Source organism: Lissotriton helveticus, chromosome 6 (assembly GCF_964261635.1).
Source record: "Lissotriton helveticus chromosome 6, aLisHel1.1, whole genome shotgun sequence".
In the NCBI taxonomy this organism is placed as follows: Eukaryota; Metazoa; Chordata; class Amphibia; order Caudata; family Salamandridae; genus Lissotriton; species Lissotriton helveticus.
In genome coordinates, this window is record NC_136067.1 from 1,153,884,469 (window position 1) to 1,153,905,048 (window position 20,580).

The 20,580-nt window shown below is 47.3% G+C and overlaps 1 protein-coding gene across 2 annotated transcripts in view; it reads right to left on the reverse strand.

Moving 5' to 3' along the window:
• The window catches only part of LYST (lysosomal trafficking regulator), a 3,192,287-nt gene that overhangs the window by 3,011,223 nt on the left and 160,484 nt on the right, over window positions 1–20,580 (reverse strand). For both annotated transcript variants that reach the window (XM_078648813.1, XM_078648812.1), the window contains exon 4: window positions 2,196–4,215. In XM_078648813.1, the coding sequence (XP_078504939.1) occupies window positions 2,196–4,215 (2,020 nt within the window). The remainder of the gene's footprint in view (window positions 1–2,195; window positions 4,216–20,580) is intronic.

A 20,580-nucleotide genomic window follows, 5' to 3' on the forward strand; every position in this document is an offset into this window, starting at 1 on the left:
TCATGGTCTTGGATTAACAGGTATGTTTCGAGCGCATGTTTGGGGAGGGAGCGGCAGTTGAGGAGTCCCATCCTCAGTCCGGGTTCTGCTGAGCCCAAAGGAGTGGGGTTGCAGCGCTTACAATTAAAGAAGGGCTTACCATCAGTGTGCGTGTGGTAGCAGGCCAGGATTTTCTTAGGTTGAAGCGCGCGGAGCATATCTCCAGTATATACCACCCGGTCATGAGGGACATCCGACAGAGTCTCTGGGCCTGGGTCCGTCTGGGCCCGGACGGGCCCAGACGGGCTTGCCTTTGGCGCGCCTTCGGCGCGCTGACGGCGCGCCCGCTGCGCCCGTCCGCTGCGCTGCCTGAACTGACACATAATTTATTGGAAGGAGAATGCGCGTTGGAGGGGTGGGCGTGGCCACTAGAGGTGGGCGTGTCCGTGGCTCCTCGCGGCCGGTGATGGCGGCGTGCGAGTGGAATCCTGTCCTGATAGTGTTGAGATTGACTGTCTAGGGGGATATGAGGTCAGTGCTGGGGGGGGAGTGCGCAACGCAGTTAAAATACAAATTATCACAGTTTTAAAATCAAAGTCACAATTTTTGCAAGGTTTCACTCCCGGCTTTCCGCCTCAGGAGACTCAGGTCCAATGCGGCTCTATTATTCAGGGCGCGCTTTTATCTGCTTGGTGAAGGGTGGGCGTGGCCACTAGAGGTGGGCATAAATTGGCAACAAGAGGTATTACAGCCTCAGCTGGCTTCCCCGTGAGGGCGGACTTCGGAGACCAGCAATTTGTGTTCTCGCAGGTGGGCTCTGCCAATGCTTTTGTGGACAGCCTGCCCAAAGAAACTCCACAGCGATAGAGGATTCATTTTACCCCACAATGGATCCTGAAAGCTGCTGCAAAGGGAACACAGTTCCCCAATGGACTGGTGGACTTCCTTTGGGAGGGAAATATGGGGTAGGAGGAGTCATAGGATCAGTAAATTAGCGCATCTATGAGTAATTCCGTGAACTAATCTATCCATTTCCTAATATGGGATCTATTTCAATAAAAAGATTTAAACCTAAACTATTCTGCCTCACTAATAAAGCCTTCCCCATGAACACACCCTCATACCTCTCCAACCTCCTCGCCATCCCTGGAAACCAAAGAGTACATGTTAACTTTACAACCGAAAACCCACACCACCTGAAGTTCCCGGGCCTAAAGCGTCTGTTGTTCAGAAACACTCCTTGCCCAGTGAGCCACCTTTTGCTGGAACTCCTCTTGATCTTAGTACAAACCCCTCTCTGATTTCCTTTAGAAAATATCCAAATACAAACCTCTTCTACATTTACCTGAATTAACTCATTCCCCCATCACTAAAATAAGCACCTCACCTTGGTATCGGTCTTCTTTTACTCTTTGGTGTATAACTTGGCTTGTAACTATTCCTACTTGGCTTGGAACCCTGCTGTACAGTTTTGCTATTGCTGTCATGTACGACATTCAATTTCATTGTAAACCGCCCTAATACTAATTGTGGTTTTTGTCATTATGTAAAATAAGTAAATAAAATGCTCAAGGCATTTATTTAGCACAGCAAATTACTTAGTTTTTGGGCATTTTAATTGAAACAATTTGAGGGTCACAATGCAGCTTTTAGTACAATGCTTTGCAATCACACTAGCGCTACCTGCAATGTAAATGTAAATGTAGTTGAGCTTATATAGCGCACAGCTACCCGCAGTGGGTTTCCCGGCGCTTGCTTAGGGAACCCTTCCTGGTATTCCCCTGTGAGATAGCAGGGTATCCACATGGTGAAAGTCAGGCATCCCGCCGCGAGGGGCCGTTGTGGAGATTAAGCAAGCTATTGCCCAGAGTCGCAGAGTGTGAACCCGTGAGTCGAGGAGGCACCGGGGCGAGAATTATCGAGTCCTTGGAATTTTTTAGCCCAAGACCCCGCCGAGGCGGGGAATTGAACCCTGGTCCAGGACCGATCTCAGCTTCCGGGTCTGCTGCCTCTAACCCCTGAGCCACACTTCTCCACAGTTTTTGGGCATTTTAATTGAAACAATTTGAGGGTCACAATGCAGCTTTTAGTACAATGCTTTGCAATCACACTAGCGCTACCTGCAATTTAAACAGTAAATTGAATTAAAACTATCAATTTTGGTGCACATTAAATCCACAGTAAATATGTTAAAAAGGTAAAAGGAATAGCCATACCTGATTTGGAGTAATGTGGGCAACACTTGCAAATACGTTTGCAGTACTTCTGGAGGCAAACACTTGTTGTGATATCTGCATACATTTTCACAGGACATGTTTACATTGAGCAGCTGTGAATGATGAACTAATTCAACTGCACTTTGTAGGACTGGTTTAAATATATAAATATAAAGCTTCCACTGAAAAAGGGAATTTCCTTTCAAAACCAAGTGGCAAATGTGGCTTGAAATTTGCTCACTGAGCTGGTTGTCCTCTCCAAACACAACAGCCTGATACGACTGCAGAGCATTCCACTTCAAAAATATGTCACCAGGACCACTATTAGGCAAGATTCCTTGAAACCTATGAGAAGAACAGCGTGCAGCTGGTTCATCATCTCTGATCGTTTCATGAAAATCTTCAAATTCATCAAGTTGATCCGTGTCAATGGTACAAATGTTGCAAGTTGCAGGTTTTATTTTTGTAGAAACCTCTCCACCACCTAACTGGTCCAAGAGAAATTTGTTAAGTATGTCCACAATACGCTTCTGAACATTTTTCAGTATAGGTAACTGAAATACATGAAGAAGTGGGGCAATGACAGTCTTGGGGTCCATGCAGCAGCATATTCCCACATCCTGAATACCTGCAAGAAGCTGCATGTACGTGCTAGTCAAAGAAACATGTTGGAGTAAGCGCAGACATTGCTGTGCACATACAGCAATACAGCAACAACGGTCAGGATAACACAAATCTCCATTACCAATTTCATCAAAAGAGTTGTTGAAAGCTAGATTTCTAAAAGCAGACAATGGAAGTCCAGAAATATCTCTGTGGTGGTGCAAAAAATGTGAATATTCACATCGTCTGTGTCTCCTCCTTGTACACATGGTTTGATGCAGTTGTTCTGCTTTCACTTTTTTAATTGTTCCAATTATTTTTATAATGCTGGAAATCAAATATTTAACATGCTCTGAAGGCTGAATGAAAAGATCTTCATCTTTTGCAGATAACCATTCCATTTGTAGCACTGCTGTTTCAAAGAGCTCAAACCCCCGGAGTTGTATAAACTCATGAACTAGATCTATGGCTTGGCTGAAATAGAAGGAATTTGAAGAAGCAGTCTGCAGGCAACAAAACAAAATTTGTAAAATTCCTTCCAAAAGTTCAGATAACAAAAGGCATGTGTGACGGCACTTGGAAACCGTGAAATTCTGCTTACTACCCTCTGAGATTTTCCTGTGTCTTGCAGCAAATGGATAGGACTGTTTTTCCAAACATGCTTTGATTTTTAAAGTCGATGTAACCAAATTAGTCATATTGTTTCTCAAATCATCAGGCATGGTTTGTAAGCTCATAATGTTAACAGATAATATATGTAACACTGTTCTAAAAATCATCCGCTGAACTAAAGCTATCGGCTCTTCTGTCCAGCCAGCAGAAACCATTTCAGCTTCCGTAAAGTCACTGATGTTGTAACCGCTTCGAAACCCAGACAAGAAGTCTGTTAAAGTTGGTACCACACTTGCTACCAATGGAGAATTACGATTCAAATTCAAATCAATTATACAAACTTTTTCTAACAATGATAGCAAGACATGACACAGGTCAAAGGGAGAATTGTCCATGGTATTGAGAAGTGAGAGATCACTTGAAGTTCCAAAGTTGAAGCCTGGAATGTTTCTATTAACATTTTCTAAATTGATGTTGCTGCTAGGGAGGCTCTTCTCCATTTCTGTTTGCGGCTCCACCCCAAAACTCGCAAGACATTCTTTCGGATCGCACAAAACAATGGACGGTAAACACTTTTCTTTCATCATCAATGCATTGGTTTCATCAGAACTTGCATCTGAATCTGTAGTTGATAGATGGCTATTCATAGCATTTTTCACTGAGTATAGGTTGGAAGCTCTGTGTGGCTGTCCAGTTTTCTTTTTCAAACATCTTTTCTTTAGAGGATTTTGAGCAAGTGCAGTGGGACTTCCCTCAGTAACAGTTTTTTCCCAAGTAGTAACCAACGAACTGACACATATAAAATCTGAAATGGAGAAAAACTCGAAATCAATAATTCAAAAATAAAGAGGAGAGAGCTATTCACTTTGTACATTATAATTATAATCACTAAATCACACGTTAAAACAGAAGATAACACTAACTCTTTGGCAGTACCTCTCAAGGTACTCAAATGGTGTCTATTATATTTTAAAGACAATTTTCAAATTAAAAAATGTGTTTGTGCCTTAGCATTAAGATAGTGAAGAACAAGAAGGAATACTAACCACAGATAACTCATAAATTGCTTTAATATCCATCCATCCATCTATCTATCTGCAGTGTCATTCCACCCCCCACCCAGCACTAGCACATCCGAGCACGGTATTTATTGGTTACATATTTTATTGTTTTACATGATTGTCTACAATGTTGTAATTTGTATTGCCTCAAAAGATACCTTTCACTTATAAGCCCCATTGAGCTTAATAAAGTTTATTGGACACACTGTCATAAAAGAGATGATGTGATTAATAGATTGTTTTCTTACAGAAAAGCATCTATGTAGATTATGTTTAACCATAACATCTAATGTGCAATTCTAGAGTCCGCATTATAATCATGAAGTTTCTTGTCCATATTTTCTGCAACAGGCTAGGGTATAACAAACCCACACTAATAGTAATGCGTGTGTGCGCGCTGATGCAGGGAGCTGAGGATTCCCAAAAGGAGATAGGCTTCTCAATCACCCTGAGTCATTTGGTAGATCTGTCGTCCTCCAAATGCCTCTCCAAATTGTACTGCTTACAGGGACAGGTTGCAAAATACCCAAAATTTCTCTTTCTTTGTATCAATCAAAACAAGCATTGGCATAGCCAATAGGTCTCGCCTGTGGGACATTATAAGTGTTTAGCCATGGAACGGTTGATGTTGCACCAAGGATATTGTGCTGCATAACTAAATACTTATAAGGTCCCAAAAGCGTGACCTATTGGCTATGCCAATGTTTGCACTGATTTACACGATGGTGAGCCAAGGCCTGGATCATAACCTAGTTCTCCATTATCTAGAGTCAGCAGCGCTACCTACTGGGAGGGACAAATACCCTACCATGAAATCTCGGCTTGCTTTGGCCTCAAGGTTTTAAAAGGACCTTGAACTAGGCTCGAGAGAGACAATGGTTTGTCGACCTTTAGTTAGCACTTCCATAATATTAAATATGTATTTTCTAAACTTGCTCACATTTTAAACCTAGAAAAAACACAAGCTGATTTTCTTGATTTAGTCCTAAACAAATAATATGCTGGAAATACAGGCAGTGTTTAAATGAACAGGAATTTGGATATGGTATTCGAATTGATCCAGTATGAGGCTGCACAAAGCCTACCTATTACCCTTAAATTTGCGTATATCGCACACAAAAGACCCCTTGAACTGCGGTATCCCGCAGCACAAAAGTCAAGCAACTAAATGATCAATTGTCCACCGTCGCCACCAACCAGACACGCCCAGTGGCAAGCAGAGGCCACCAGTCAGAAATGGAAGTGCCCCTCGCTCCGGATGTGGGTCAGGGAATACGACAAATCCATGATTGCGGAAAAAGAGTTGTTCAAAATAAGAGGGTGCCCGAAAAAATGGGATAAAAAGTGGGGCAAGTGGAATGCTCATCAAAGAGATCTATGTGTGTCCTCAACAACAGAACTTGAATTGCAACGTACAGAACGGAGAAGTCATAATGCACCCTAAGTGCAATAACTGTATTAAATGGATGACTGCTATGTATGATGACATATGCCAAACATCTTTCGATTATATAAGTGATTTGATATTGTTCAAATTCAATAAAAATATTTAATTAAAAGAAAATGGAAGTGAGGCCACCTAGCCAATCAGTGTTATACCGTAGTTAATTAATCTCTTGCTGCACCAGCGAATCAAAGGTATAATTTGTTTTTTGGAGAGCGCAGGTCATGGAGGGCACAGAGAGCGGAGCTGAAGGGCACAGTGAGAGGAGCTGGGGGCATAGAGAGCACAGGTGCTGGAGGGCACAGAGACAGGAAGTGGTGGGGGGCACAGACAGAGCAGCTAGTGGCACATGGAGAGGAGGAGCTGGAGGGCACAGAGAGAGGAGGAGCTGGAGGGCACAGAGAGAGGGGGTTGTGGAGGGCACAGAGAGAGGGGGTGGTGGAGGGCACACAGAGAGGGGGTGGTGGAGGGCACACAGAGAGGGGGTGGTGGAGGGCACACAGAGAGGGGGTGGTGGAGGGCACACAGAGAGGGGGTGGTGGAGGGCACACAGAGAGGGGGTGGTGGAGGGCACACAGAGAGGGGGTGGTGGAGGGCACACAGAGAGGGGGTGGTGGAGGGCACACAGAGAGGGGGTGGTGGAGGGCACACAGAGGGGGTGGTGGAGGGCACACAGAGGGGGTGGTGGAGGGCACACAGAGAGGGGTGGTGGAGGGCACAATGAGAGGGGGTGGTGGAGGGCACAGAGAGAGGAGGTGGAGGGCACAGAGAGAGGAGGTGGAGGGCACAGAGAGAGGAGGTGGAGGGCACAGAGAGAGGAGGTGGAGGGCACAGAGAGAGGAGGTGGAGGGCACAGAGATAGGAGGTGGAGGGCACAGAGAGAGGAGGTGGAGGGCACAGAGAGAGGAGGTGGAGGGCATAGAGAGAGGAGCTGGAGGGCACGGAGCTGGAGGGCACAGAGAGAGGAGCTGGAGGGCAGAGAGAGAGGATCTGGAGGGCACAGAGAGAGGATCTGGAGGGCACAGAGACAGGAGGTGGTGGAGGGCACAGAGACAGGAGGTGGTGGAGTTCACAGAGAGAGGAGCAAAGAGAGAGGAGCTCGAGGGCACAGAGAGAGGAGCCGGAGGGCACAGAGAGAGGAGCCGGAGGGCACAGAGAGAGGAGCCGGAGGGCACAGAGAGAGGAGCCGGAGGGCACAGAGAGAGGAGCCGGAGGGCACAGAGAGAGGAGCCGGAGGGCACAGAGAGAGGAGCCGGAGGGCACATAGAGAGGAGCCGGAGGGCACAGAGACGAGCCGGAAGGCACAGAGAGAGGCGCCGGAGGGCACAGAGAGAGGAGCCGGAGGGGACAGAGAGAGAAGCTGGAAGGGACAGAGAGAGGAGCTGGAGGGGACAGATAGGAGCTGGAGGGGACAGAAAGGACCTGGAGGGCACAGAGATAGGAGGTGGTGGAGGACACAGAGATAGGAGGTGGTGGAGGGCACAGTTAGGAGGTGGTGGAGGGCACAGAGATAGGAGGTGGTGGAGGGTGTAGGAGAGTAGGGTCTGCTTCCTATGGTCATCCCCACTTTTTGATGTGATTTAATGGTTTTTCGACTTTAGTGCGTCTGTGGCCTGCTAATCAGACCCACAGCCCAGCTGTTCTCTCTCTAAATTCATACCATGTACTTTAGGTACATATCCAATTGGGTATTGGGTCACCTTTGTGAGCCCCTGTATAGTGTACCATAGGTACTCAGGGCATAGGTGCATCCAAGGCCTACCAGGGGCTGCAGCATGTATTATGCCTGCCCCTGGCTGGCCATCCAAACTGACACCACAGGCTGATCACTCAGCTTGGGCAAGGTCGTGTAATCACCCCTTGCTTAGATATAGTATACCTATATCTACCCTTCTATATAGACACATATATACCTATAAGTCACTCCTATGGCAGGCCTTGACAATCCTGAAGGCAGAGTGCTTGGTTTTATGTGAGATGGTGCTCTAGCATGAGCTGAGGCTGTCTGCAGCTTTCGGAACCATGTCCTTCTAGCTGTTTTATGATATAGCCATACCATATACTTAAGTCCATTATAATCCTCGCAGTTAATGCTAACTTTGGTTTGGCTTTATCAAAACATGTCGTGTAAGGTGTCATATGCTTTGGAATACTACCCCCCCCCGCCAGTTCCGGCGGCGGGGGTAGCATTGCACCCTTCTAGAGGGAGAAGACATGTAGTTACTGCTTTACCCGGTTAAAGTTAAATACAGCCTCAGCATCACAAAATGGATGCTGCTGCCACAGACATGAGTTTGACCTCCTGCTGCTGGACGACACTCCGGCAGGGGAGGCCTGGACAATAGGTTTCCAGACAGGCTTTAGTGTATTGGGGCAGGGTGGGTTGAATAAAATGAGACACTGCCTTGCGCACACAAGGTGCTCCACGCATAGCCCGGTTCAAACCAGTTGCTGGGGCACTCCAGCCCCAGCTCTGGCGCGAAACTGGACAAGGGGAAAGGGGTGTAACCACCCCCTTCCCAGGTTCCACCCATAGGAGGGACCTAGCAGGTAATCCAGCCCCTTAGTTTGGTATAAAGATAGGAGCTGAGTCTAAAGACTTAAGATTTATCCTGGAAGAAACTTTGACACGAACTCTTGGACCTTCGACGTTCCACATCGACTGGAAGACTGAAGACATCTCCCTTGTGGTCAAGGAGTGACCACCCTGTGCAAACAGGCACCAACAGTAACTTGCCGGTTTGCTTTGTGGACGCTCCAGACGGACCCCGAAGACTTAGCGACCCAGGAACTGGATTCTCAGACGTCTCTGACTCCGACCCACATCCACAGCAAAGCTGAGACCCGTGGCAGACACGAGCAACGTGGGACCGGACATCCTGAACTACCTGCTTTTTGCTAACCGTGCAGCTTCTGAGGTCCCCTCGAAGTTGTGCATTGGGGTTTGTGAAGCCCCAGACCCAAGCAGCATTTGCACCGAAGCTCAGCCCTCAACACTCCACGAGTGCCGCGTGGGGCCTGCGCCTGCATTTCAGCTCACCGCGTCTTCCCGGTTGCTAGCCCGTTGGCTAGTATGCCCTACGAAGACCATCCTTTGAATTTACAACGCTTGCCTGGTTGCTCCTGCTTCTCTGTGAAAGAGAAGCACCCAGACCTTGCTGGTCTGAACAGAAGCCCATCTTCACTTCCTGCGTGGGTTGCGGTTACCAAGGCTTGTTGGGTCCAATCCGGATACCGACACCGCAGTCACCGAGAGCCTTCGTGGGACAGCTCGTATCCAGCGCCTGGTCGTCGTCGACGCCTCCTGGTCCACGTGGCTGCAGAGACAAGCTTCACTTCTTCACCTGATTGCATCTCGACATCGCCTGGTTCCTTCCTGGTCACTGGCTAGTGACCCAGACTCTGTCCCCTCTGCTTTCAGGTTCTTCTCGACTCCGATCCACCCTTGGATCCACCTGGACACTTTCCTCCTGGTCGCCTGCAGCACTTTCTTGCAGCTCTCCAGTGGAAACAGTGACGAAACCCGACACAACTTCACACCTATGCACCCGGCTTCCCTGGGTGAGGTAACTAGAGTACTCCGGTGCTCCCGTGGGTAACAACTATCCAAGTGTCCTAGTTTAACAGGGTTTTCCCATAGTCTATCCGGAAGTGTCCAAAATCTATTACTTTGTAACTTTTATGTTCCCATTGAATCTCTATGGTAACTCGCGTGTGTGTTTCGACACTGCACACGTATCCTGTGGGTCTCCTACTTCCAATCCCTTGGTTGGTCAGTGTAGACCCAGCGATTTCCTAGGCCCTAGGCCTACTCACCTTTCCTGAAGGGGTTCTTATATCACTTACTTAGTATATGGTTCGTGAGGCCCCTAGGGCAGAATTGTATTTGTGCAACTTATAGTATGTTTATTGAGTAACTTGTGCTATATCTCGAACTCTGACCTCATAAAGAGTGCAGAGGGGTTGTGTTAGTAATAAATACATATATATTGTATATATATATATATACCTTGTGTGGTGTCCTTTCATCTGATATTCAAGGGGTTATATTGGTAAAACAGCTTGCTTCACATGCTCTGAAGTTTTAGCCTAAGACTGCTTTGTCCATGCTACCACTAGGATAGCTGGTCTATAAGGTTGACTTTACAACCATCACCATAAGGGTTGTTTGGACTGGTGCAAGGTGCTCACTAGAATAGTGAACATCATATACAGGCCAACTTCTCACAGAGGGCACGGAGATAGGAGGTGGTGGAGGGCACAGAGATAAGAGGTGGTGGAGGGCACAGAGATGGGAGGTGGTGGAGGGCACAGAGATGGGAGGTGTTGGATGGCACAGAGATGGGAGGTGGTGGAGGGCACATAGATAAGCGGTGGTGGAGGGCACATAGATAAGAGGTGGTGGAGGGCACATAGATAAGAGGTAGTGGAGGGCACATAGATAAGAGGTGGTGGAGGGCACAGATATAGGAGGTGATGGAGGGCACAGAGAGGAGGTGGTGGAGGGCACAGAGAGAGGAGGTGGTGGTGGCCATAGAGAGAGGAGGTGGTGGTGGCCATAGAGAGAGGAGGTGGTGGTGGGCATAGAGAGAGGAGGTGGTGGTGGGCATAGAGAGAGGAGGTGGTGGTGGGCATAGAGAGGTGGTGGTGGGCACAGAGAGGCGATGGAGGGAACAGAGAGAGGAGGAAATAGCAAGGAAGCTTTTTCTTAGAGTTAAACACATTTCTTTGAAGTACATCTAGACAGGATTGTACTTGTGCCTCACACACTAAATTCTTACTTTGCAAACATGAACGTGATTCATAATAACTATGTAAGACTGATATATTTTATAAGTTACATATATTTGCAGATAAACTTTTTCTGATAAGCAAGAAAGTTCATCCCCCCCCTTTGTCAGTCTCAGACACGCTGATAAACTGTTACTACAGCATCCCTTCTCCAGGAGATCGAAGGGTGGGTTGGATTCATACGGAGACATACTACGGTGGTCAGTGCTTTAAACAATACATTTGCTCTAATAATTACAAAACATACTAAACACTCACATGGGAAAACATGCTGCTCATCTTGTTCAACAGAACATAGGACTACTGACTCCCTGAATTAAGTACTTTTCCACTTCACTCACTTACGCATGCGATCGAGTCATACAGCTTCACAAAATCGCATTATGTGCCAGTCACTGATACACAATGGTGACCTGATTGATCAGAAAATTAATCATCGGGATGAAGAGCGCTGAAACACCATATAGGTATGTACATTGTGCCCCTCAACATAGTTTATTTAAGCATCACCCATTCCGATTAAATCGTTCCATTATAATAGAAAATCTGCGCAAGTTAAAACGTAAACAGGGTTAGCCCTTTAAGTATTTTATTTTGAAAACTATTCAGCGTGATGGTTCTCAGAGGAAGAAAAATTGCTTTCTGAGCCAAATAGCGTTCATAATGTTGTAGTGGCAGGCAACATGCCTACCTGTTTGAGATGGTATCACTCGCACCTTGGAATCTGGTGTGACCTGAGCTCTCAGCAGCACATCTGAAATCGCCTGCCCTTGCTGGGAAATATTCCATTATGCTCCACTGTGAAATCGCGCTGCCCGGAAGTAAATGTCAACCACAGATTATAGTTGTTGTCCTATAAATGTCGGCCTCCTGTGAGTTTCTGGCCCCTCCTGCAAGACCACGTCTTACGCGAACACGCATGTCCAAATGGGTGGAGTTTAAGCAAAAAATTATGCAAGCGTCATAGCCACTTTGCTAAAAGTTCAAAAGCACGCAAAAAAAGGAAACAGACAGCGGGTGTACAGAAGTGTATTCACATACCAATTCTTTTTATTAAAATAAACTGTTGAAACCGTTGGCACAAGAGGGGGAATGGGAGGGGCTGCAATGCCCCTTGGCATCACGGAAACCAGGTGTAACGTACTGACGCTCCGTGCGCTGCTAAAAGCAGAACAAACTCGGGGTAAACAAGCATTCTTCACTTTTGAAGCACTGTACTAGTGCTTGTGGCGGCATTCACCTTGCGGGAGCCAGCAGTGGCCATATGTTTGTAATTAACGTGGCGGCGCCGCTGCTCGCTCCCGCAAGGTGGATGCCGCCACAAGCACGAGTGCAGTGCTTCAAAAGTGAAGACCGATGGCTAAATGCCCTCCTAGAGCAGCGCATGCGCTCTGCCTATGCGAGACCTAAAAAGGGCGAAGAGAACCACAACACATGCATCCTTTCATGAGCTATTCTGAACTAAAAAGCAGATCACACTTCTGTGAAGACCGATGTGGAAGGCTGGAAGCTAAAGGCTCCTTCACACTTATCTAACCTCGCTCCTACACATGACCACGAGCAAAGCAGTCCTTTTTGTAGGCCCCACCACCATCACATTATAAATGGGACTAACTGAGTCCTTCAACACTTGTTTCTCTAATGTTCCACCACCTCTACCGTGCACACAAAAAGCCATAAGCTCAACAAATCAGTGCTCTCTTTGGTGCAGAAAGTGGGATGGGAGATCAGCTTCTCCATCCTCTCCAAATTTGATCATGCGTAGGATGAAAAGCAAAACAGATGAGCAATGACAAAAGTGCTTTTCACACCCTGTTAACCCATGGTTCACAGTAACAGCAGCTGATTCCAGATTGAGTGAACTCGGCCATCTAAATCTTGTTAAAAAAAGCAACATGCGTTCCGGCGCAACACAACATATGCACAGAACATTGGGACCTTCAGAAAACAGTCTCTCCATCCGCTTACCAATGTGGCTACAAGTTAATGTTTGCCTCAGACTCTGAGCTCTCCTATGTCTTGCCACTAGTCTACTTGTTTCTATTTTCTGCTTTTAAGTACCGGTTGAACTTGTTTGCCTGCCCAAATGCTCACCACAAACTTTCTTGCAACAGTCAAATGAATGTGCACTACTGTTACATGTAGCTGGCTGATTCGTTCTGTAATTTTCAGATCCTATCCAGATTTTAAAAAACTGTTTTTCAAATTTTCCAATGTAAATCTTAAAATCCTTAATTACATTTTGTTCACCTGCATGAAGGTCCCTACTTTTTATGTTTTTATAATGTAATCTTATTGTCTAGCTTTCGGTCTTGATCTTTACATTTCAGCTCTCCACCTGCCCCAAAACAATCTTAGAGATCTAAGGAAACCAAATATCCATATTTGATCCAATAACTCTTACAATCTAGCATAGCTTCCCTGGTTCCACTGCAGATTTTCAGGCACCTCACCTTTTGGTGTTCTAATGTATGGCTCTCCCTCAAAATCATGATTACTTCTCCTTACAAGCAGGGTCTCTCTCCTTTGCTACATTTTTCATTTTGATAACTTTATTGCGGTCATAGACCATAAAAACACAGGGTCTCTCTCCTTTGCTACATTTTTCATTTTGATAACTTTATTGCGGTCATAGACCATAAAAGCACAGATAAAATATATACATACACAAGATAAAATGCATAAATAATTAAGAATACGTGGTTAAAAAGTTATTAAACAGTAAGTTATCAAAGGAAAGGTAACAAACATCACGATTAATCACAATTTATCACAATTCATTAGAGTGAGCCTTCTGCGCCACATACCATATAAAAACCGGGAGACCGCAAACACAATAAAAGGGGAGGTGTCATATCTTAAGATTCTAGCAGCTTGTGCACATTGTCTTAGACCAAGACTTCTGCATAACGGTGCCAGCCAGCATCTCCGTATTATACTATAAGCTGGGCAGAAGAATAAAACGTGAACGATATCCTCTTTAATATTATTGCAGACTGGGCAAATTCCCTCCTCTCGTCCATCCCATTTACAAGTGAATGCCCCAATAGGTAGACAACCATGTCTTAATTGTGTATAAAGTTTTCTTGCAAGGGGAGGCTGTATTAAGTCCAAGAACTCCTCCCTCTTGGACACGAGTTTTACCTGCAAAAATTCTGTGGACAATCTGCCCAAAGTTGTCGAGCTATGCAGCAGACTTAGGTTGTAGTATCTCAAGGAGGCCAAGAGCTCTATTCTCTTTACTTCCGGGCAGCTCACCTCCGGGGTCTCCCATAATTGGGGCATGCCAATTTGATGTACAAGGGCTTTAATATGTGATAACCAGGGAATATTCTTGTTCTTCAACTGCCCCCATACTGCAGTGAATTCAGCTCTATAATCCTCGAGCTCAGGTACTGTCCAAAGCCTTCTCCAATACAGGAGAGGTCGAGCAGCTAGCAGTTCTGAGATGGACTCTAAACCTAGATCTAGTCTCAGGGGAGTGAGTGGGGTGCTCTGGGGGAGGCCTACCAAATTCCTCATAAAGGCCTGCTCCACCTTAAGAAGGCTTGGTGTATTCTTATGGCCCTAGAGTTCTGCACCGTAGATCACAGCTGGCCTAGCTTGTGCCCCGTAGATCTCAAGGGCTGGGGCAACTGGCTTAAACAGGGTTGTTCTCTGGAACTTGCCAATGCCCCCTACGATCTGCGACAACCTCAGAGCAGACTTGGATACCTGTGGGCCCCAACCGAAATCTTCAGTCAGGGTAACGCCCAGGTATACAAAGGTTCTCACCCTTTCCAGCGGGACACCATTTAATACAGGGTTAGGGCGGGTGCGCTTTGGGGGATGAAAGATCATAAACTTCGTCTTTGCTAAATTTACCTCCAATCCCCTCAAAGCGCAGAATGATACAAAACCGTCCAGAACCCTCTGGATACCTGATGATGTTCGAGACAACAACAAGGTGTCGTCTGCGAACATCAGAGCAGGCACCCGACCAGTGGCCAACCATGGAGCATCACTGTCCCTGACATTGTCCAGTTCACCCACCAGGCCATTTATATAAAGACTAAAGAGCGTGGGAGCCAGGGCACAGCCCTGGCGTACGCCTCTGGTCACGGGGAAGCGAGCTGATAATTCCCCGTTCTTCCCGCATCTCACCTGGGCGTAGTTCCCTGCATGGAAACGCTTCAAGACGTCTAGTAGATAGGGCGGGAGGTCTAGTTCTTTCAGGACCCTCCATAAACTCTCCCTGGGGACAAGGTCGAAAGCGGCCCGCAGGTCTACGAAGACAAGGTAGAGGCTGCCACCCTCTACTCTTGCTGTCTTCCAAAAAAGGACCTGCAGCCTAAAAATTTGGTCCAGGGTCGAGATTCCAGCTCTAAAGCCGGCCTGAAGGGTAGTCAATACTTTATGCTCCTCCATCCACCCCAGCAGTCTATCCAGGAGGACTCGGCCCATTTGCTTCTGCGAAGTATCCAAGAGGCTAATCGGCCGATAATTTGATGGCACTAAGGGGCAGCCCTTCTTAAAGATTGGGACAATCTCGGCCCCTGCCCAGGTGTCCGGTAACTTAGCTCCCCAAAGGACCGCATTAAATAAAACAGCCAAGTACGGCGCCCAGATTTTTGCCTGGGAGCGGAAAAGATCTCCAGGTAATCTGTCAAGGCCTGGGGCTTTGTTAGGTAGCTGCCTGATGATCGCCGATTCCACCTCTCTAACTGAGATACTCTCAATGTCTCCAGGGCCCACCCTCGCCCTGGCATCCCACTGACCTATCGGATAGTCCAAGCCCGAGGCCCCCCGCAGTCGATACTCGTGCGGGAGGTCTGGGGCTCGGGGCATCCGGAGGGCATCATCTGACACCAATATCTCAACCCCATTTAAATGTTCACTAGTGTCGGTCTCAGGGCTAGTGTAAAGCGCAGCAAAGTGCGCCTCCCAAACTGACGGAGCAATATTTGGCAGGAGAGCCTCCCCTCCCTCTTTCACACCAGAGTTAACTATTGCCCAGAATAATTTGGCATCTTTTGCCAGGAGGGCTCCTCTCAGTTCTTCCCACCTGGCTTCTTCCCACTCCCTCTTACCCCTAGTGAGCTCCTTTTTATACAGCAGTCTGGTTGCCCTAATATTCACTCTGTCATTAGATTTGATTGCCGCAAGTAGCTCCTTTTTTAGTTGTTTGCATGCATCATCAAACCAGGGGTGAGATTTCGGGACACGCCTTTTAATTCCACTTACAGGGTAGAACACGTCCCCCAATGCCCTAACTAGCTGCCTATGTGTCTCCACTGCCTGATACCTGCAGGATGGGTCACCCATCTGGGTTATAAGTGGGATTGCAAGTTGGTAAATTTTTGCTAGCCGGGATGGTGAGTCTGCTAGGTGAGGCCATTTAACCCTCCTTCTATTATTAGCCAACATGAGGGGAGGCATCATCGCAGCGGGTTTGGGTTCAGGATTAGTTAAACCAAAAGACCCCGGCGTAAGGGTTAAAACCAAGGCATTATGGTCCCTATCATGTCTTTGTACGACCCTAAATTCCTTTAGCTTGTCCCAATTTTTAGCATCCACCATAAGGTAGTCAATGATGGATGTTTGACCTACTCGGTTGAACGTGGCTATGGCTGGGCAATCTGGATCCAATCTCCCATTGCACGCCCGCAAGGATGTTTCAAGGGAGAAGGATTTTATTTGAAGAGCTAAAGGGGTCCAAGCCCTGACCGGAGTAGTATTGGGCTCTGGAATATGCCAAAGTGCGTCAACTTCGTCTTGCTCACCCAGCTCCAGGCTACCCAGTGGCTCGAATTGACAATTAAAGTCTCCCCCAAGAATTATTGACATAGAGGGGTCTAATCCCTGGATAAAGGAATTCAGGGCTTTAATTGTTTCTGATTCTTGCCCATTCCTGGATGGCCTCGAATAAATGTTTATTATTGCTACTTTGGGTTTGCTTGCGGGTTTTAATAAGACGCACTGTATATCCAAGGAGTTTGTTTGTATTTGGGTCGCCTGGATACCCAGGTGGGTACCTATCCAAATTGATAACCCACCTGATGGACGGCCTCTACCTGTAGACACTGCCAAGATGTCAAATGTTGCGAAAGTCGAGCTGGTGCTCTCTTCCAGTGCCCAGGTCTCTTGCATAAGGCATACATCATGTGTTGCCATAAAGGCGGCCAACTCTGGAGTTAGTACCTTATTTTTTAACCCGGCTATATTCCATGAGATCAACTTTAGACATCCTTCTTGTAGATTTTCGGAGCCCTCTCCTTCCCCATTCCCGCTACCGCTAGTCCCCAACCTCTCTGGAAAATCACTCGTTAAGTCCTCCCTATCGGTAGATAGTGAAACAATTTCCTCTATTACCCCAGCCCTTCTAGGAATTTCATTAGTAACTTGTGGAGGAGGATTTCCCCTTAAACTGAGTCAATCCACCTCTTCCAGTACACTAAACCTATTCCAGTGTGGTTGCAATGGGAATAGGGGACCGTATGGAGACATACCCTCCCTCAATACCCCTCCATATGGCGTTCTCTGTGATGGAGGATTACATCCCCTGTTATAATGTACCCCTCTATGACGGGAAGGCTCCAGACTAGGGGTGGGGTAAAAGTATGAGAGGTGCAGTGGGCATATTTGTGTGTTTAGTCTAGTGAATGGGGCATTGCAGATATACTCTACGGCTGAGACATCCCTGAAGTTCAAGATTATGACATCCCCTGCTATAGTTTTTGGGCCCCTCCCAATCCATGCTACTCTTCTGGCCGACAAGATTTCACCTGAAACATTCAGTGGCAAGGGTCTGTTGATTGTAAGCCATTGGATACATTTGTTTTTTAACTCTGTCTCCCTTTCTCTTTTTTCTTCGCTTAGGGGTGGTACTCCTGCAAGTGTAACCACATATGGTTGGGCTTCAGGGGGTAGGTGAATCAATGGTAACTGGTTTGGAATAACTCTTGGTGTTGCAGTTCTATCTAGTGTTTCACTAATTTTGCTCCCCGTTTCGCCCTTTTTTGACTTTGCTGTGGCTTTATCTCTCATTTACCAAATTTCCCGCTGTTTGATGGGTTTGGCTCTGAGAGTTAGAACTGGTCATAGCCTGTGGTGTAGCGTGCGTCGCCTTTTGAACGGTAGGTTTAGCTCCTGCATTAGAGGTTTGTGCTAAAGGCTTTTTATTTTCGGATACTCTAGCACTATGGTTGTTTTGAAGTATAGTATCACTAGCAGGAGGTATCGGATTTCTCGACTGTTTAGCAGTCTCTATTGTTCCTGCCCCCTTGGAGTTTATAGTAGAAATGAGTTTGTCAGGTTTTGACACTAAGGGTTTGAATTGGATAGCTATGGCCCGCTCCAGGGATGCTTGTAGATCAGCGACCATATTGGTGACCCAGCACGGTACTCCAAGTGTTGGACATGATGTATTAGTGGTCGGGGTCACCAAATCATGGTTAGCTGGTTTATTATTACTAGTATTTTTAGAACTAATATCTTTCTTCTTCCTGGTGCATGTTTTTCGAGCCTCAGGCCTTTTCTCCAAAGAGGGGGAGGTTAGAATAATTGGGGGATCCTGGACAGCGATAGGAGTCTCCACAGGCAACTGGCTACAGGGTAAATCTACGTATGACGATGACAAATAGGAACTAGCTTCTAATACATCAGTCACAATAATTGAAATGTCCCCTTCTTGATTTGGAATACATAGTGTTGGTGTAATAGATAGCCTCCTCTCCGTATTCTCGATGGCATTTGCTACCATACCAATAGTTTGTTGCAGCATCTTGTCAATAGCAGTCAGAGTGGGTAGGGGCTGCGATTCTGCGGCATGCTGTCTGGTATGTGGGCGTGTGACTGGTATCTTAGCTTGTTTTTCCCCCGATTGTTCATTTTGCAGATAAAGGTATTTGATGTGGAGATGAGTAATGGGGTACACCAGAGTCCTATGTACAGACAGTGAGTAGTTCCCCCTCACGTTGGGCCAATGCTTTATTTTAACAATAGCAATAGTTTGACCAAGGGATGTGTATCCAGGAGACCACAGTACCTTTCTGGATAATGCCTTGCCAGTTTCACTTCTTCGAGGGATGTAAGGGGGGTGGCTAGTCCCGTCCAACTCCGTCCACGGACGGCCACAGACGGCCCGCCCTTTGCCCGGCGCACTCCCTCGCGCTCCCGCGACACGGGCGGTAGAGTCAAAACTATAGTGCAACAGGTGACCATGGGCGGGGCTATCCGCCGAACTCATGACCAGCTGACCGGGTCGGGCAGGGGCTCCTGGTACTCGGAGTCCCTGCTAGCGTTCGGCGAGTTCTTGTCACAGCCCACACACCCAAGACACTTGCAGAAAGGTCCTCTGCTTTAAAGGCGGCTCCCTCCAATGTCCACAGCGCGAAGCGGGTGCTACGAGGTGTTGGTTCGTGTCAGCGCTCTCCTCCCAAGGGCTGTTTGCGGCTAATATCTGCTCCACAAAGTTCAAACGGCAATCCCACCTTCACGGGGAACTCGAGGGAATTAATAACAAGCAGGCAGGTGTGGGCGGGGCTATCCGCCGAACGCGTGACCAGCTGACCAGGTCGGGCAGGGGCTCCTGGTACTCGGAGTCCCTGCTAGCGTTCGGCGAGTTCTTGTCACAGCCCACACACCCAAGACACTTGCAGAAAGGTCCTCTGCTTTAAAGGCGACTCCCTCCAATGTCCACAGCGCGAAGCGGTACCTGCGAGGTGTTGGTTCGTGTCAGCGCTCTCCTCCCAAGGGCTGTTTGCGGCTAATATCTGCTCCACAAAGTTCAAACCGCAATCCTTTGCTACAACTTCGAGGCTTTCAGCTTAGTTTCTACGATGACCCTTTTTCCTGTTAAATAGTCAGACAATGCTAAAACAAATGTTTAAAAAAATCTACCTACCATTAGTGCCATTTATTATTTCTACCTCCATATTCTCAATTGTTTTTCATAGAAACTGCAAAAAGTGTATTGGTGAAAAATACCATCAAATGTGGCACCATAGGACTAGCCAACGAAGATATTTGTTGAGCTTTGGTTAAACTCTGTCCGAGGCCCAAAACATACGCCCAATATCCAAATTTAACTGTGCGCAGTTTGCCTCAGTCGCACCCCAACATGTACTGGTGGAGCTTGATGACACGAATTGGGTGAGAAGTGAGCATTAAGAAAAATCACAGACACATGGTCACCGCACTTCTGACTCTGACCTGCGACGCTGGTGGCTGCATCGCTCTGTACTGAGCCACTCAGGCTCTTCAGCTGAACCCTAACGTGTGCATGCAACATCTTGGTCGGGCAAGGTGGAGGTGATAAATAAACGGGGACTGGCCTCTAGTTGCAGGGATCCTGGCGCAGCATTAGAGTGTGTGTGTGTGGGTGTATTTTAGCATGGCGTCCCGAAGGTCCCCAGGTAGCGAGCCAGTCAGCTGTGGCGTGCACTTGGCCCCAGGCCCCAGCACACTGGCAAGGAGATTGAAGCTAGACGTGTCGCCGCCTGCCGTCCCCCTTTTCCTCTACCGGCTGTTGAGTCCCGGTCCCCGTGGCTTCCCGAATTGTGGCTCCGTCGTAAAGCCCTCCTCTTGCGCGGACGGCTCAGCCTGTCGCCACGACCGCAGATCAGACCGTTTTTTGCCTTACTCTCCTCTGGTCGGTCCTACCACCGTTTAGGTCAGGCTACAAGTCCGTTATAGGCACACCATCGCTGCTGTACTTCCAGGGCCGTGAGACTTAAAGCATTGTCACCAACTGACAGGGCATCAGACTACTATACCTTCAGTAACTTTCAGAAACAAAAACATCACCTGGTGTCTCATAAGTTCTGGATTCCACCTGAGTTACAGGTGCTGCTTCTGATGAACGATCAGTATTCATGACCAAAGCACAGCGTTG